Here is a 16,204-nt window from a genome sequence, read left to right as displayed (position 1 = left end):
AGCACAAATTCTCTATAAAAGCATCATCCTCGTTACAAACACAAGAAGAGACATTTTGAGCTTCCAGTTTGTGCTGCTTTAGCTGCTGGATCGTGCGCAGCATGGACCATGACATGTCCAGGAAGCCTCGAGATCAGCAGCACAAGAGCTGCAGGTCCAGGGCCCTGGTTCTACTTATCGCCGTCGCCACCAACACCGCCATCTTCCTCCTCTTCTCTGACACCAGCTCCGCAATCGGCATTCGCTCCGGTGAGCACGGCTTCTTCTGGAAGTCGACTAAGCTGTCATTCCGCGACATCAACATCACGGAGTATGCGCTGGCCGCTAGCCGCGACGAGCTCCTGCACCTGCACGATCGCCTCGCCACGGCAAGCTCCCTTGTCGTGACGCTCCTGGGCATAAACGACACTTCCAGCGACATGGCAGCCGCCAGGGACGAGCAGAAGCATGCGGGAGCCGACGGACTGTGGCAGCCGGAGCTCACCGGAGAGCTCCGGCTGGCCGTCGGCCCCCACAAACTGCCATTAGGCTTCACGAAGAACCTGGGGTCCGATCAGCTGTTCCCGGCGGTGGGGCAAGCGTGCCGCCGTTTCCCGGACGAGCTGGAGCGATATATGAACTACAAGCCCGGCGGCGAGTGTCCGTCTGACGAGCAGTTCTCACAGCGGCTCATGCTCAAGGGCTGTGAGCCACTGCCACGGCGGCGGTGCCGGACACGCAGCCCGGCAGGGTACGGCGAGCCCACACCACTGCCGGCGAGCCTGTGGTCCATGCCGCCGGACACCAGCATCATGTGGGACGCGTACACGTGCAAGAACTACTCCTGCCTTGCTAATCGCAGCAAGACCAAGGGATTCTACGACTGCAAAGACTGCTTCGACCTGCTCAACGGCCGGGAGAAGGGCCGGTGGACGCGCGACGACGGTGCACTCTCATACTCCATCGATGCCGTGCTTGCAACGAAGCCAAACGGCACAGTGCGCATCGGGCTTGACATTGGCGGCGGGTCAGGCACATTCGCTGCACGGATGCAGGAGCGTGGGGTGACCGTGGTGACCACGTCCATGAACTTCGATGGCCCATTCAATAGCTTCATAGCTTCACGGGGTCTTGTCCCCATGCACCTCAGCATCGCGAACCGGCTACCGTTCTTCGACGGCACACTCGACATCGTGCACTCGATGCATGTGCTCAGCCACTGGATCCCTGATGTGATGCTCGAGTTCGCGTTGTTCGACATCTACCAGAGTGCTGAGGCCTGGAGGATTGTTCTGGCTCGACCACTTCTTCTGCCTCGGCACACAGATGAACACGACGTATGTGCCCATGTTCAATCAAATCGGTTTCAACAAGGTGCGGTGGAATGCGAGACGGAAGCTGGACCGAGGGATCAAGATGAACGAATGGTACCTTTCAGCGCTGCTCGAAAAGCCCACCACCTAAGTGACCATTTGCTATTTCACTCTCTGACATTATACTCCAGCAGTTTCATCATGATGCAGGAGAACAAGTAGATGAAGCAATGTATCCATTCCACAAATTAGTGGTGTACAGCATAAGCATAGACTGTACTTATCAACACTCTCAAAATCGATCATCTTGCCATGATCGCTTCAACTTATTCTCAAACCATGTAAACTGCATAATTCTTAGCCTACATATCAGAACTGCAAAACAGGAATTGCCGTCTCGAATTTCTCTCTGTTTGTATGATTCTATTGTACCATGAGAGCATCATGGTATCCCGCAAAAAAAAAATGACAGCATCATGGTTTATTGGTTTTCCAACCTATATTTTTCCTTCAATTCAAAAGAAGGGACCAAATGCCTACCTTATTTGGTGATTCCAAATCCACTGCACTCACATTTTCTTCCCCTCCGCCTCTGTTTCCGCCTTCTCTGTCACGGACTCTCCCTCTGCCTCTGCTCCTGCTTCCACCTCCTTGGTTGCCGAGATCAGCATTGTTAAATTGGCGCTGAATGTCGCTGGCGATCGCGAGCAGAGGGAATTACCAGCCATGTGCTCTGCAAGACGGTAGTGGTAACAATTGGATGCAGCCACGACTGCAACCAACCTTTACCTAGTGTCTGTCTCTCTGTCTTGTGCTGATGTGTTGGAAGACTCTTAAGATTGCCTCAAGAACATGCTTCATTGTCACAACTATTTACACTTCTTAGTGCAGCAATCTTTATTAGTATGATATACATGTCTAGAAGCGCGGATGACCAGCATCCACACAAATATCCTAACTGTCGCGTCAAAGCCCGCTGGCTCATCTTAAGCGCCGGGTTTCAGTGAACGATGCACGCTCATACTGAAAGTCCATCAGTCTAGCCCAATCACTAGCATTGAGCCGTTGAATCACGAGATTCCAACTTGAGCCTGTCTACTTTTCTCACCTGTCAAGCAACACCCCAGTTCTAAACTGTCAACTGTGAGGTGAGGTTGGACTCTAAACATTTTTAGTAAGAGTCGTAGTAAAAGAAAGGAGTAGTGGGATAGCACAGTTTCTATAAAAGCATCGTCCTCATTACAAACACAAGAAGAGGCATTTTGAGTTTCCTTGTGCTGCTTTAGTTGTTGTTGCAACATGCGCAGCATGGACTACCACATGTCCAGGAAACCTAGAGATCGGCAGCACAACAGCTGCAGGTCCAGGGCCCTGGTTCTACTTATCGTCGTCGCCACCAACACAGCCACCTTCCTCCTCTTCTCCGACGCCAGTTACTTAGTCGGCAATGGCTCCGGCGAGCACGACCGCAGCGTCCCCTTCTGGAACTCCGGTAACATCACGGATTACGCTCTCGCTGCGAGCCACGATGAGCTCGTGCACCTGCACGACCACCTCGCCACGGCAAACTCCCTTGTCGAGACGCTCCTGGGCCTAAAGGCTACTGCCAGCGACATGGCAGCCGCCAGGGATGAGCAGAAGCATGTCGGGGTTGATGGACTGTGGCAATGGGAGCTCACCAGCGAGCTCCAGCTGGCCGTCGGCCCCCACAAACTGCCATTAGGCTTCACGAAGAACCTGGGGTCCGATCAGCTGTTCCCGACGGTGGGGCAAGCGTGCCACCATTTCCCGGACGAGCTGGAGCGCTATATGGACTACAAGCCCGGTGGCGAGTGTCCGTCCGATGAGCAGTTTGCACAGCGGCTCATGCTCAAGGGCTGCGAGCCATTGCCACGACGGAGATGCCGGCCACGCCGCCCGATAGGGTATGCTGAGCCCACACCACTGCCAGCGAGCCTGTGGGCCATGCCGCCAGACACCAGCATCGTGTGGGACGAGTACACGTGCAAGAACTACTCCTGCCTTGTCAACCGCCGCAAGACCAAGGGTTCCTATGACTGCAAAGACTGCTTCGACCTGCTCAGCGGCCGGGAGAAGGGCCGGTGGATGCGCGACGACGGTGCACTCTCATACTCCATTGATGCCGTGCTTGCAACAAAGCCAAATGGCACGGTGCACATTGGGCTCGACATTGGGGGTGGATCAGGCACGTTTGCTGCACGGATGCAGGAGCGTGGGGTGACCGTGGTGACCACGTCCATGAACTTCGATGCCCCATTCAATAACTTCATAGCTTCGCGGGGTCTTCTCCCCATGCACCTGAGCATCGCGCACCGGCTACCGTTCTTTGATGGCACGCTCGACATTGTGCATTCGATGCATGTGCTTAGCCACTGGATCCCCGATGCCATGCTCGAGTTCACCTTGTTCGACATTTACAGAGTGCTGAGGCCCGGAGGATTGTTCTGGCTCGACCACTTCTTCTGCCTCGGCACGCGAATGAACACAACATATGTGCCCATGTTCAATCAAATCGGTTTCAACAAGGTGCGGTAGAATGCCAGACGGAAGCTGGACCAAGGGATCAAGAGGAACGAGTGGTACCTCTCAGCGCTGCTCGAGAAGCCCACGACCTAGGTGACCATTTCCTATAGATTTTTCACTCCTTGGCATTATATTCCAGCAATTTCATCATGATGTAAGAGAACAAATAAATGAAGCAATGTATCCATTCCACAAATTAGTGGTGTACAGCAGAAGTATAGACTGTACTTATCAACACTCTCAAAATCGATCACCTTACCATGATCGCCTCGACTTATTCTCAAACCATGTAAATTGCATAATTCTTAGCCTACATATCAGAACTGCAAAACAGGAATTGCCGTCTCGAATTTCTCTCTGTTTGTATGATTCTACTGTACCATTAGAGCATCATCATGGCGTTCCAACCTATATTTTCCTTCAAAAGAAAGGGAGCAAATGCCTACCTTATTTGGTGATGATTCCAAATCCGCTGCACTCACAGTTTCTCCCCCTCCGCCTCTGTTTCCGTCTTCTCTGTCACGGGCTCGGCCTCTGCCTCTGCTGCTGCTTCCACCTCCTTGGTCGCCGAGATCGGCATTGTCAAATTGGCGCTGAATTTGTCGCCGGCGATCGCCTGGCAGCGCTCGAGCATCGACTCCGACTCCGCCGCCCTGCCCAGAACAGAGTACAGAACGTACTGGCAGAACAGGGGGCGGTAGTCGCCGGGGTCCTCCCGCGCGAGCTCCTCGAAGGCGGCGATCGCCTCGTCGGCCTTGCCGTCCACGAAGAGCGTCTGCGCTGCGAGGAGCCGAGCATAGTCCTCGCCGCCTCCGGCGGCGGAGAGGCGGGCCCGCGCGGCCTCCGCGCCGCTGACATGGGAGAGGGCGGCGGTCTCGATGATGAGCTTCTCGAAGAGGTGGGAGTCGTCCTGGATGGCGTCCTCGGGCGAGACCGTGACGGTGGGCGCGGGCGGCGTGCACGCGATGGCCGGGGAGGTGGCCGCGAGGAGGACCGCGGCGGAGGCGGCGAGGCGGAGGGAGGAGATGATGGGGTGGTGGGGAACCGAATTCGAATTGGTGGTGGCCTTCACGGCCGTGGGTAGATCGTACCGGCGCCGGGAGGAGGAGACGAGGGCGAAGGGGCTGCGGATGGAGGCTGCGCCGGCGAGGAAGGCCATGGCGGCGGCTAGGGTTTGCGGCGCGGAGATTACCAAGGTTTGAGTTTGTATAAATCACGGACAGGACAGAGGTGGAGAGAGCAGCGGCGGAGTTTTGTTTTGTTTGCTGGAGAAAAGAATTGAAATTTCGGTTGGTACGCTCTATGCTGTTCGGTAGCCTGGCGGTAGGTGGCGTCGGCGCCTCCGACTATTCTTTACTTCTGTTTTTATTTCCTTTTTCTCTTTTCGATGAAAGCCGACTAAAACTGACTAGTACTCCTCTACTGTGTCATGCACACAAATTTGAAAAAAAAAATTAGGGGTACACAAATTTGAAAAAATACCCAAAATGCGCATAAGATTATTTAACCTTTCTGCACATGATTTAACATTTTGTCTTTACATTTTTCAGTTGAACTTTTCGACTGAATTAAACTTTTCTTTTGAGCTGTCCTAAGAGACGATAAAGGCAGATTCATGGCTAGAGGAAATTGGAAAATTGATTGGTGCGTGGACATCCTGACAGCCGAAGCCTTGGCTCTAAGTATTGGCCTATAACTTGCACGCTTAGTTATTAACTTTGATAATTTAGAGGTACCATGAAGAATGGAGGGCGTTCTGATGCAGCGGTGGTGACTGCTTTTAACGATTTTTTATTTTATTGCTTGTGGTTTTCGTCTCGCTACTTTCAAACATTGTAATAAGGAAACTAATAAGGTTGCTTTAAGCGAAATTTTACCCCCTCATAAACGATGCAAACTGTTATTTCGAACGAATAAAGCTTTGTGTTTTTCAAAACAAAAATAGCTTATGAGGAATTTTGCCTGCTCAACAAGTGAAGATGCTTGATTTCTAATCACACCAACAGTAATTAATTACATGAAATTAGCACCCTTAAACTATCAAGTTAGTGGCTACATAAGGTAAGTTCACGCGTAGATTTCAGATCCCTGTCTGTACACATTTTGAACGACCAGACCATAGACCAGTCCTTTTTAAGTCTTGGGGTCGCATTCAGCTATGTTTGCAGCAACTTCTCTATATTTCAGCTCAGAAGGGGACACCGCTTTTATCTCTAGCCACTGCTGAGGGGATGGTAATGTGCGAGCTTTAGCTTCGAAGGGATCCTCCGCAGAATGTACAGGACAAGAGCCGAAGGAACGATTTCGACAAGCTGTAGAAAAAAGGAGGTTAACATCAATGCCAATGATGGTTTCAATTTATAGACTAGGCAAAAATAAAACGAGGTGGTGACTATGAGCTGCAAAAGTCACACATACGAGGTAATATATGAAATTCAGAATTGGATGGTCAAGAACATCCAGATCAGCATCTTTATTGAAGGCAGCGAAACACATCTGCAGAAAAACAAAAGTGCGTCAGCAACAGTGAGAAATGAACCATATGACTTGCAATCTCGTTCAAGGATCGGAGGACAGACATCCTTACCATTACGCATCTTGCCAAGAAGCAACAGGAACAAATAGCGGCCACTCTGCCAACCTCGCTCAGCTTTTGTTGCCTCCCTTTAGACTCGATAGGGAAACGCTTCAACATGAGGAATAGCCTGCCAAACAAATCAGGAGCACACGGATACAGTTAGTACCATAGTGTTATAGTTGTATTGTATAATTAAATAGATCAAACCCTGAAACAAATGGGTATAGTCTACAGTACCAAACTACAGAACCGTTACTAGACTGCGGCTAGCCTCACTGATTAACTTGACTGTAAACATGATCTAAGTGAATCATAATTCAAACTTTATGAAAGAGGTATTCTTACCTCCCTCCGTACAGCAGAAAACCCAGAGCAGCGGAAAATGAAAGTCCCGCAATGAATAACTTTGAAAGCACAAGCATAGATGAATTTGGATTCAACCACAACAATACCCACACCAAAACCTGAAAGCAAATGTATTCGAGTATTTTCAGCCAAGGCAGTCAAACGGTGATTGAGCACACATAATAAAAACAGATGAACGGAGCAGTTAGTTAAGTGAGAAGAACTCATGTAGAACAGGCATGTGAGGGTCAGTATTTAAATAAAAAACACCAACCATCAAAGACTACAATAAATGACTAAGTGCAAACTATTTCCCTATTACCTTCATGCATTTGTTTCTGTTATACTGTTCCAGATATGCACTACTCCCTCTGACAAAACATACGGCATCCACACATAACTTTGACCACCAATATAATTTATCTGCCTCGATGCTATAATTTCCATTGCAGATAAGTACAGAACACATATATATTACCAGTCTAATTGATGGTTACAGTTAAACCTCGAAATGCATGACATACATGACCCACATATACTATTGGTCTAACCGATGGTAAGTGTATCATAGTTTTTCATATTGAAAAGAGTTTTCATAAGAATAAATTTTCAGGATTCACCAGTACGATAAAAGGGAAAACATCCTGACATGTATAGGGTTTAGGGTCAGATAGTTCTCGTACAACTATACAAAATACTACTACTTCTATACCAAGATAAGACGTTTTTGCAGTTCAATTTGAACAACAAAAACATCTTATATTTTGATACAGAGGGAGTAGCTATGTACCACAATATAAGACATTTTTGCAGTTCAAAAGACATCACGTCACTACGTCTTATATTTAGTGCAAATTTATATTAAAAAAAACTGCTTTACCTGCATCGCATAAACGACACCGTTAATAGTATAGAAACCTGATCTGAGGCCATCAGTGTCTAGACCACGTGCTTGATAAGATATTTCAGCCCAGAAAAGTGCCAACATTGCATAGGTAGTGAAGAATGCAAGCCCCGGCAGATCAAGAATAACATGCTGAAAGATCTGAAATAAAATAAACACGATTAAAACTCTGATCAATCAAATTGAATATTTCATTCGAGTGACAGAAAATAATGAAGCTATCCAAACCTGAGGGTTCACTAGTTGCACTTGACGACGGAAAGCAAAGATGGAACACCTTGCTGCAGATTAGCAACAGAGTAAAATTAGAATTACACGGGATATAAATGAGCATGCAAATTTTACCCCAGTTGAGACTGAACAATGTACCTCCATTAACCAAGAAATTAAGGAACTGGAAGACCTTTTGTGTTGTCCATCCATATTCAGGAACTCTGTGCTGTATTCTGGCAACTTGGATCTGCATATACACATACATAGCACAGTGTTAATATTGCCTTCTCTTCCTCGAGTAAATTTATTCATCAAGCTGTAAACATTGGCATGTGCACATGACAAGTATAAACCTTACTAAGATATTTATTTATTTATTTGCAAGAAACCGAGGTATTTACAGTTGAGAGTTCATAGAATTATATGCATAATTCGGATGCTACCAGCGCATTCTTATCCACCAAGGTTTTCATGGATTAGAGAGAGATAAGCATGAAAGCAAACACAGGTCCTTGTCCACCTATCCGCATTCAGAATCACAGTTTTCCCCTTGATTGATCTAAAGCTCTGTGAGATGCTATTCGTTCGCATTATCGGCTTTCATACAAAAGCCTAGTATTATGCTCAAGCCACAAAGCAAATAAAAACAGCCTTTATTCTCTAGTGAAATCGCTGGTTGTGACATCACAAATTTATTCATCGGTACCCCTGCCAAATATTCTCTTGCCTCGCCACCAGGGCACCAACCTAGCAGTAGAAGGGGTACAGGTTTGTTCCTAGGACAGATTGGATGCTTACGAAGGAGGAGGCGGCGATGAGGCCGTAGAGTGCGGCGAGGGCCCAGAAGATCCCGTCCTGCCACGCCGGCGAGCCGTTCACGTGCTCCCACCACCCCGCGAAGGCCGCCGGCAGGGGCACCGGCGCCGGAGCCGGTAACAGCGCCGCTGCCGCCATCGCCGCCAGGCTGCACGGAGATCCCTGGAAGAGAGACAGACAGACAGACAGACAGACAGACGGCCTTCCTCTCGGGTAGAATCAAAAATCAAAAATTTTGGGTGGCTTGGGGAATCTGGTGGTGCCGCTGGCGGCGACGTGGGTTTGTAGGGGCGGCTCGCGTCGCCTTCGTAGCTCGGAACACAGGTTGGATCGGAGCCGACGTGTTTGGTAGTTTTGTAGTACGGGTACAGCCGCGCTCTGCTTATATCTGCGCCCGCGTTCTTGGCTAGAATTAGGACGTACTCCGGCTCGGGAGCCCATCCGAGTCCGGGGAAACATCAGCTTTTGTGTCCTTGTTGTCCTAAAAAGAAAAGAAAAGGAAAGGAACCCGCAGGTACGTCGGATCCCGATCAAACGCATACAATTATTTATTGTAGCGCGACGATATTTTCTGATAGTAGTTTTTTACACTACATAAAGTTTTACTTTAGAACATGGTAAATTTTGCACGGCGGCATGATAAATTTATCTGTTTTCACATGTCCAATCTAGATGTTCGCTGGCAAAAGCTGGAAATCCGACGTCGGATTTTTAACATTTAGAAGAAGAAATAAACAGTCTGATTTAGTATGCGAGAGATCCGAAAGTGGAATAAAGAGTGTCTGCAAGAGGCCCCTCTACCCGCCGGTGAGGGAGCGGATCCCTGCCTCCCCTACTTGCTTCCGCGGCGGGGGGAGTTGGGGACTCGCTCATCTTCTTTAGGCGTGTAGACATGCCATGTAGGTGTCGATTTGGAGAAGGGTTCGTCGCCGATCTGGAGAAATAAATCTGCCACTTCCCTTCTCCCGTGTCGGTGTTGGTTTTCCCGCCATGAGGGCGGCATTGCTATCGGTGTTCTGGGAACTAGGGTATCCAGACCTGCCTGCCTGCAGCCCACGGCGTGGCTCTATTGACGGCCTGGTACGGCCCATCTTCAGCTTCGGTAAGACAAGACCCTTGCGAGGCGGACGACACCAAGACCTCCGGAGGAAGCGGACTCCCTAGGCTGGCTCCTGGGGAGCGGAGAGTTCTATGCAAGCGTTCACCTCATGAGGCCGAGGTGACGCAAGCCATGACGACCAAGGCTAGACGGGCGCCAGCGGGCGCAGAGCAACAGGTTTCCTCTTTGGTGCTAAGGATGCAAGCGCAGGTGCAACGAGACTAAAACCACCAGGACGGATGTTATCACCGAGCCCACCGTGGCGTCACGACCGGAAGCTTTGCAGGCGAAGACGACCTTTTGTCAGGATAGGATGTACTTTCTGTCCCGCTTCAAAATTGGCCATTGTGGGATCCCTTCCCGCCTTCATTTGGGGGAAGAGGACCAATGCCACTATAAATATAGCTGAGCCACCACCGTAGGAGAGAGAGACTTCTCTTGCTCACACCTACACAAGAACAGTCCTCCTGAGGTTGTTCTTCCTCTGTAGTAGTTCATCCTCAACTCCTCGCGAGGCTAATCCACCCGAAAGTAGGAGTATGGTCTTACACCGCAAGATGACCCGAACCTGAGTAAACTGCCGCTTCTCTTTCCTTCCCTGTTCGTCAAGCTAGGCCGGGAAAGCGACGATCAGTTGGCTTGAGAGGTTGAGTTCTTCGCACACGTCCCAGAGTTCGAACCTTTATTGGGTCTGCGGAGCCCTGAATCCGACAATTGCTCTCCCTTGATCTACGTATCAAACAGTAGTTTGGATCCCATGTCCGTTGGTGGCAGCGACGTTCAGTGGGATAATTTTGCTCATCGTGGGTCTCTGGATCGCTCTGGTTCTTCCATCAAACAGGGAGGCGAAGCGACGTCGGCATCTTCGTCTTGTGAGTTTTGTTCTGCCCTCCCTCCCCGTCATGGCGTCGGTGTATTCCCCATCTTCAGCGCGGTGGCAGAGTCCCCGGTGTGCAAGTAGGGATGATCTATGGATTCGCGTGGTGATTCCTCGATGATGGTTATTGCTCCGGTGTGCTGGTCCTTGGTGGCCGAAGTTGGAGACTTCCCATCTGCCATGGCTGACTTCAAAAAGGTGTTGGCTCCGGGAGGAGTGTAGCGGCGGCGGCACGCCCTCAACTCGCTCCGGCGAGCGTAGTCTTCGTGAGGTGGTCTGAGGACCTCGTTGTAAATTTATTTATTTTTAGGATGCTTTGTACTACATCTGAATCATCAATGTTATCCTGAGGTCCTTTTCGCAAAGAAGAAGAAGAAAAAAAAACATTTGGATACTTTGTTGGCTGGGCGAGTCATGAAAACACCCGTTTTTGTGTTTGGTTATTATAATCCGACGCGGTCAGGTCCAGCCGTCCAGGGTCCAGCTTAATTGATAACACTCACCTTAATTATGGTCACACTACTTTGTTTTTTTGCAGGTAACTCGCGATTACCTACCATGTATTGATTGATTTTTGTTCCCATGTAGCCTCCCGCAAGCCGCAACTCACCAACCTCCTAACCTACCACAAACCTCACTATCCACAGCGTGTTAGCAATGCCGGTCAAACCTGATGAGCATCGTGCCAATATTCTACGGCACTTGCGTTGTTGGTGGTGGTGTAGCAGCCAGTGCGATGGGAGACGAGACCTTGTCGTTAGGCGACTCGTGAATCGCTGAATTGTTCTGCTACATGTTGCCAAGTTGTTTGTTTCGGATTTTTTCAGAGTGCTGAAAGTTCAGAGGGGGTATTCGGCCCAGAGGTTGCCATCTCACCGGTCCGTGTCACCGTCGGCACACATTCAGACAAAACCAACGATCAGCTTACCAGAACGAGAAGATATGTAACTTTCATATGTAAAAGCCACTTTCGGCTAGTTAGGCCTGTCTTTGTGACCAGAGAACAAGAATCATTCGAGCTTCGGTTCTCCCTTGTATTGTTTTCCTTTAAATGGCAGGATTCAGCATTAATTAAGAAAAAAATAGTTGATCAGTTAACTACAGAAAATCGAGCGAACACCATATTGTTTAATTAATTATAAAGAACCGAGTGAAAAATCATTACAACCGTTGAGCGGCACACATAAAATAGCCCACGCACAATACTCCAAAAAGTGTCTCGTCAAGACAGCAGTCGGGCGTTATCACCATCACTCCTCCCCTAGAAGCGTCATCGCAATTCCTAAACCGAGAAAACGACTCCGACTACACCATAGGCGATCGTCGACCCAACCCAACATTGTAGAGGCCATGTGGAGATGTATAAAGATCCACGCCAAAACTCATGCACTTGTGACCAGACATCGCAGCTCCGACTCTGATAGAGAACCATGGAGGAGAACTAGACATGGCTGGCGCCATGAAAGATCATCGAACGAACCACCTGTTGCCCGTCATCGTACGCAACTGGGACCCTCCACCGCAACTCCGACTTCACAGTAACAAACCAGCCGAGGCAATCCCGCGGACACGTCGGAGAAGAGCCAACTACCTCAACCATAGCTACGTCTCCGACATTGCTCCCCCCATTATCGTTGCCCCAGAGGCCTCAGTGCCAACACCACTGTCTTCCACCGGCCCTGCTCGCCAATACTCAGCTGCAAAGACGAAACCCCCAAGGAGGAATAGGACACCATGGCAGCGACATCGTCCGATCAAACAAGATCAAAGTTTTCCTCCAGAGCTGCAACGATCCGCGTGGGAGGGGTGTGGAACGATGCCTCCAAGAAGGTAAGTGACCACCATGGGCACCGCCAACGCTGGTCATGGCGACAATCGAGATAGGGTCTTCACCCAAGCTCACGACGCCACCTCATCCGCGTGTCATCTCGCCACAGCGCCCACCTAGCACCACCACCGAGCCAGCTCACAGTTGAAGAAGCCCATCGTCGGAGCAGCCGACCGCACCTTGCAAAGGTAGCCGACCAACACTAGTTGCTAGCCACCGATAGGAAGTCGGGTCACAGGACGCAGCATGAACCATCTATCCTTGCCGAGTATCGCGCCGACAGGGACCAAAGATAAGCCAACCGAGGCCATGAACTACCTTGGCTTCCTGTCGTGACCAAGATCCCACGCGCACGTGCACCACGTGCACCCGCTGGAGAACACAGAAGAACCAACAGCCGCAAGCGCCCTCCTGCTCCATCACTACACGTTGCTCCACCACGCCACCCACTAGCTGTCGCGCCGCCCGAGCAGCATCCCCTCAGTGCGCCTCTGTCCAACCTCACGGCGACAAATCCTCGCCGTCGGACCCCTTGTGCTGCACCTCCCCACGCAGACTCACCGCGACTCGGCCACGACCAAAGCACCTCACAAGACCACCGCAGAGGAGCCACAAAACAGATCAGCCACAACCAACCCTCCAAGCCCCTCCCACTGTCGCCGCCGCTCGCTACCAACACCTCTAACGGCCGCCATGATCAGGCTCGCCCTGCCGCGCCATTGTAGGCCTCTTGCGCCATCAGCCCTGCGCGTGCCACCATGTCACTGAGCAGCAACAGTGCCATAAAGTGGGCGCCACTACAACGTCCCGAGCAGCTGCCGCCACCGCCCTCATGCCCGCAACTGCTGCATCCACCATGCGGAAGGAGATGCCCTGCTGTCACCATCTTGGGGACCAGCCGAGCTTCGTTGGCGGCTCCTCTAGTGGCAGCAAGACGAGGGAAAGGGCGGGAGGTCGCTCGCGGGTGGTGAAATGCGGCTAGGGGTCCCCGTGCCACCACCAAGGGAGGGTGGCGCGAGGGGGTGGGGTAGGGAAGTACCACTCTTAGGTCGGTTGCGTGGTAAAAGATCGTGGATGTCGAGGGGGGTGAATAGGCGCTTTAAAATAATTACGGTTTTAGGCTTGAACAAATGTGGATTAAAATTGGAGTTTAATTTGTCAAGCACAAAATTTAAAACAACTAAGCTCATCTATGTGCACCAACAACTTATTGTAAGCAAGATAAACAACTAAGTGATGATATATATATATATATATATATCATGAAACACTATGGCTATCACAAGGTAAAGTGCATAAGTAAAGGGCTCAGGTAATAGATAACCGAGGCACGCAGAGACGATGGTGTATCTCGAAGTTCACACCCTTGCGGATGCTAATCTCCATTTGAAGTGGTGTGGAGGCACAATGCTCCCCAAGAAGCCACTAGGGCCACCGTAATCTCCTCACGCCCTCACACAATGCAAGATGTCGTGATTCCACTAAGGGACCCTTGAGGGTGGTCACCGAACCTGTGCAATTGGCAACCCTTGGGGCGGTCATGGAACTAGTACACTTTGAAAACCCTTGGGTGCGATCATCGGAACCCGTACAAATTGCTCGAGGCAATCTCCACAACCTAATTGGAGACCCCGACGCTTGTCCGGAGCTTTACATCACACTGATTGAGCTCTGAGACATTACCAACCATCTAGGGCGCCCAAGCACCCAAGAGGAACAAACTCTAGGGTACCAATCACCAATGAGTAATAAGCTTCTCAACTTTTCACTTCCATGAATTACCGTGAAGAACCCAAACCGATGCAACTAATGCAATGGCAAGAACACACGAAGTGGTCAAGTCCCTCACTCCCAAATCCCACCAAAGCAATAAAAGCTATGGAGGAATATGAGAGGAAGAACAAGGAGATCACCAAGAACTCCAAGATCTAGATCCAACGGGTTCCCTTCACATAAAGGAGAAAGTGATTGGTGGAAACGTAGATCTAGATCTTCTCTCTCTCTTTTCCCTCAAGAACTAGCAAGAATCATTGGAGGGATTGAGAGATAGCAAGCTCGAAGAAGGTCAACAATGGGGGCAAAATACAAGCTCAAGAATAAGGTCCATTGGGGAAGAAGACCCCCTTTTATAGGTGGGGGGAAATCCAACCGTATGCCCTCTGCCCATGCACAAGCGGTACTACCGCTTCAGGTGGTAGTACCAGAAGGTACCGCGGTACTAAGTTGGTTGACGGCAAGGCAGTACCGCACAAAAGCGGCACCGGGCAGTACTACCACCCTAGTACCATGAAAGTTGCGAGGGACTACAGAAGTAGAAACATAAGCGGAAGTGCAAGCAGAGATAGAATGTGGCAGTACCGCACAAGCGGTACCACCGCTTAAATTCCCAGGGCCACAACAAGAGTTGCGGTAGTGAGGCATAAGTGTGAGCCGTAGTGCCACTTGAGTGGTACTACAACTCGCCACTACCTCCCTACTACCAAAAAAGTGTCCAGTAGCCCGAGAACAAGCGGTAGTTCCCATGACGCTAGACCGCAGAAGTACCGCACAAGTGGTACTATCGCTACCTAGGGCGGCACTACCACTAGTGAGCTTCAAAATAGCCCAAGAAAAACAGATGGATGCAAGAAAACCATAACTGCCATAACTTCTGTAAATGAGCTCCAAATACAACGAACTCGAGCTTGTTGGATAGATGACGACAAGTAGTATCCAAAAGTGATGTGAAACCTCCATCTGTGAAGAACGAGCATAAACTACATCATCAAAAACATCATAGAAGATGCATATGAACTCCGTTTTCGATGAAATCGAGGTTGTCATGAAGATGACTACTAGCTCAAAAACTCACATAGAGGAAACACCAAACAAGAACCAAGAAAGATGATGGAAGGATGCAATGGTTTGAGCTCTGTACGAATGATATGATCAAGCTAACCACTTAAGTGCCCCCTTGATAGTACGACAATCGGTCCTATAACCCGGTCTCCCAATTACCATTGTGAGACCGGTAAAATAGAAAACCTATCAAGGGCAAACCTTTGCCTTGTGCATAGTCCACTTGAGCTAGATGATGACGATCTTGTCCTCCTCAAGTAGGACCACCTCTCTTGATTGCGCTGGCTCGATGAAGACTAGTAGATTGCTCCCCCATACTCCACTATGGGTGAGCCCCTCTTCGGCACATCTTCACAAGTCAATCGTCACCACAATGGACGACAAACTTCAAGCATGATCTCTTCGTGATGCTGCACTTGAACTTGCACACCGCAGTCTTGATGACGGTCACCACTTGATGTCATCCTCCATGGGTTGTATGAGAGCTTCCTCTTGAAGGAAGCCCATGGAAACATACCTAACCCCACGTAGAAATCTCATGTAGGCCATGGGTTAGTACACAAAGCGCAATGGACAATACTTACCATATCATAGGATCACTTGATCCTTCTCGGTACATCTTCTACGCTTTTTGTGTTGATCAACTTGATTCACTCTTTGACTTAGTCGTGATCAACCTTGTATCATGTCTTCTCTATGATCAATCTGTTGGGGAATGTAGCATGCAATTTCAAAAAAATTCTTACGATCACGCAAGATCTATCTAGTAGATGCATAGCAACGAGAGGGGGAGAGTGTGTCCACGTACCCTCGTAGACCGAAAGCGGAAGCGTTAGGTTAACGCAGTTGATGTAGTCGAACGTCTTCACG

The 16,204-nt window shown here is 49.7% G+C and overlaps 3 protein-coding genes and 1 pseudogene across 4 annotated transcripts; 2 read left to right on the top strand and 2 right to left on the bottom strand.

Annotated features, from left to right (window-relative positions):
* The first annotated feature begins 66 nt into the window (after window positions 1–66).
* LOC125514144 (putative methyltransferase At1g29790) lies at window positions 67–1,582 on the top strand (annotated as a pseudogene).
* A 45-nt stretch (window positions 1,583–1,627) lies between these two features.
* On the bottom strand, window positions 1,628–5,123 carry LOC125514142 (uncharacterized). Of its 2 annotated transcripts, XM_087528358.1 has the most exons (2): window positions 4,336–5,123; window positions 1,628–1,939 (listed from the first exon to the last, which is right to left on the bottom strand). In XM_087528358.1, the coding sequence occupies exons 1-2, from the start codon at window positions 4,993–4,995 to the stop codon at window positions 1,862–1,864; spliced, it is 738 nt and encodes a 245-aa protein (XP_087384484.1). In that variant the 5' UTR covers window positions 4,996–5,123; the 3' UTR covers window positions 1,628–1,861. The 2 variants fall into 2 exon arrangements, with proteins under 2 accessions (XP_087384484.1, XP_048535370.2); XM_048679413.2 differs by lacking the exon at window positions 1,628–1,939 and having other exon boundaries at window positions 4,004–5,121.
* On the top strand, window positions 2,259–3,929 carry LOC125514143 (putative methyltransferase At1g29790). The gene is given in 1 exon segment (XM_048679414.2): window positions 2,259–3,929. A coding segment is annotated over 1 exon segment (1,338 nt). The 5' UTR covers window positions 2,259–2,591.
* Window positions 5,124–5,802: 679 nt separating the features above from the next.
* On the bottom strand, window positions 5,803–9,108 carry LOC125514140 (tobamovirus multiplication protein 3). Its single transcript, XM_048679411.2, has 8 exons — window positions 8,675–9,108; window positions 8,033–8,123; window positions 7,892–7,944; window positions 7,640–7,804; window positions 6,760–6,878; window positions 6,424–6,541; window positions 6,255–6,332; window positions 5,803–6,148 (listed from the first exon to the last, which is right to left on the bottom strand). Exons 1-8 carry the CDS (start codon window positions 8,828–8,830, stop codon window positions 6,050–6,052), a joined length of 879 nt encoding a protein of 292 aa, XP_048535368.1. The 5' UTR covers window positions 8,831–9,108; the 3' UTR covers window positions 5,803–6,049.
* Window positions 9,109–16,204: the final 7,096 nt, after the last annotated feature.

The sequence above is a fragment of the Triticum urartu genome, chromosome 6A (genome assembly GCF_056163025.1).
Source record: "Triticum urartu cultivar PI428250 chromosome 6A, HENAU_Tu73, whole genome shotgun sequence".
In the NCBI taxonomy this organism is placed as follows: domain Eukaryota; kingdom Viridiplantae; phylum Streptophyta; class Magnoliopsida; order Poales; family Poaceae; genus Triticum; species Triticum urartu.
Note: the sequence above shows the minus strand (reverse complement) of the source record. Positions and strands in the feature narration are given on the sequence as shown.

Excerpts from the sequence above, each read along its gene's own strand:
- LOC125514140 (XM_048679411.2), bottom strand. The coding sequence starts at position 8,830 with ATGGCGGCAGCGGCGCTGTTACCGGCTCCGGCGCCGGTGCCCCTGCCG. Across the intron at positions 7,805-7,891 it reads TGCAACTAGTGAACCCTCAG|ATCTTTCAGCATGTTATTCT; the intron begins GTTTGGATAGCT and ends ATTTTATTTCAG. Across the intron at positions 6,333-6,423 it reads TCTTGGCAAGATGCGTAATG|ATGTGTTTCGCTGCCTTCAA; the intron begins GTAAGGATGTCT and ends GTTTTTCTGCAG.
- LOC125514142 (XM_087528358.1), bottom strand. The coding sequence starts at position 4,995 with ATGGCCTTCCTCGCCGGCGCAGCCTCCATCCGCAGCCCCTTCGCCCTC. Across the intron at positions 1,940-4,335 it reads CAGAGAAGACGGAAACAGAG|GTGGAAGCAGGAGCAGAGGC; the intron begins GCGGAGGGGGAG and ends GCAACCAAGGAG.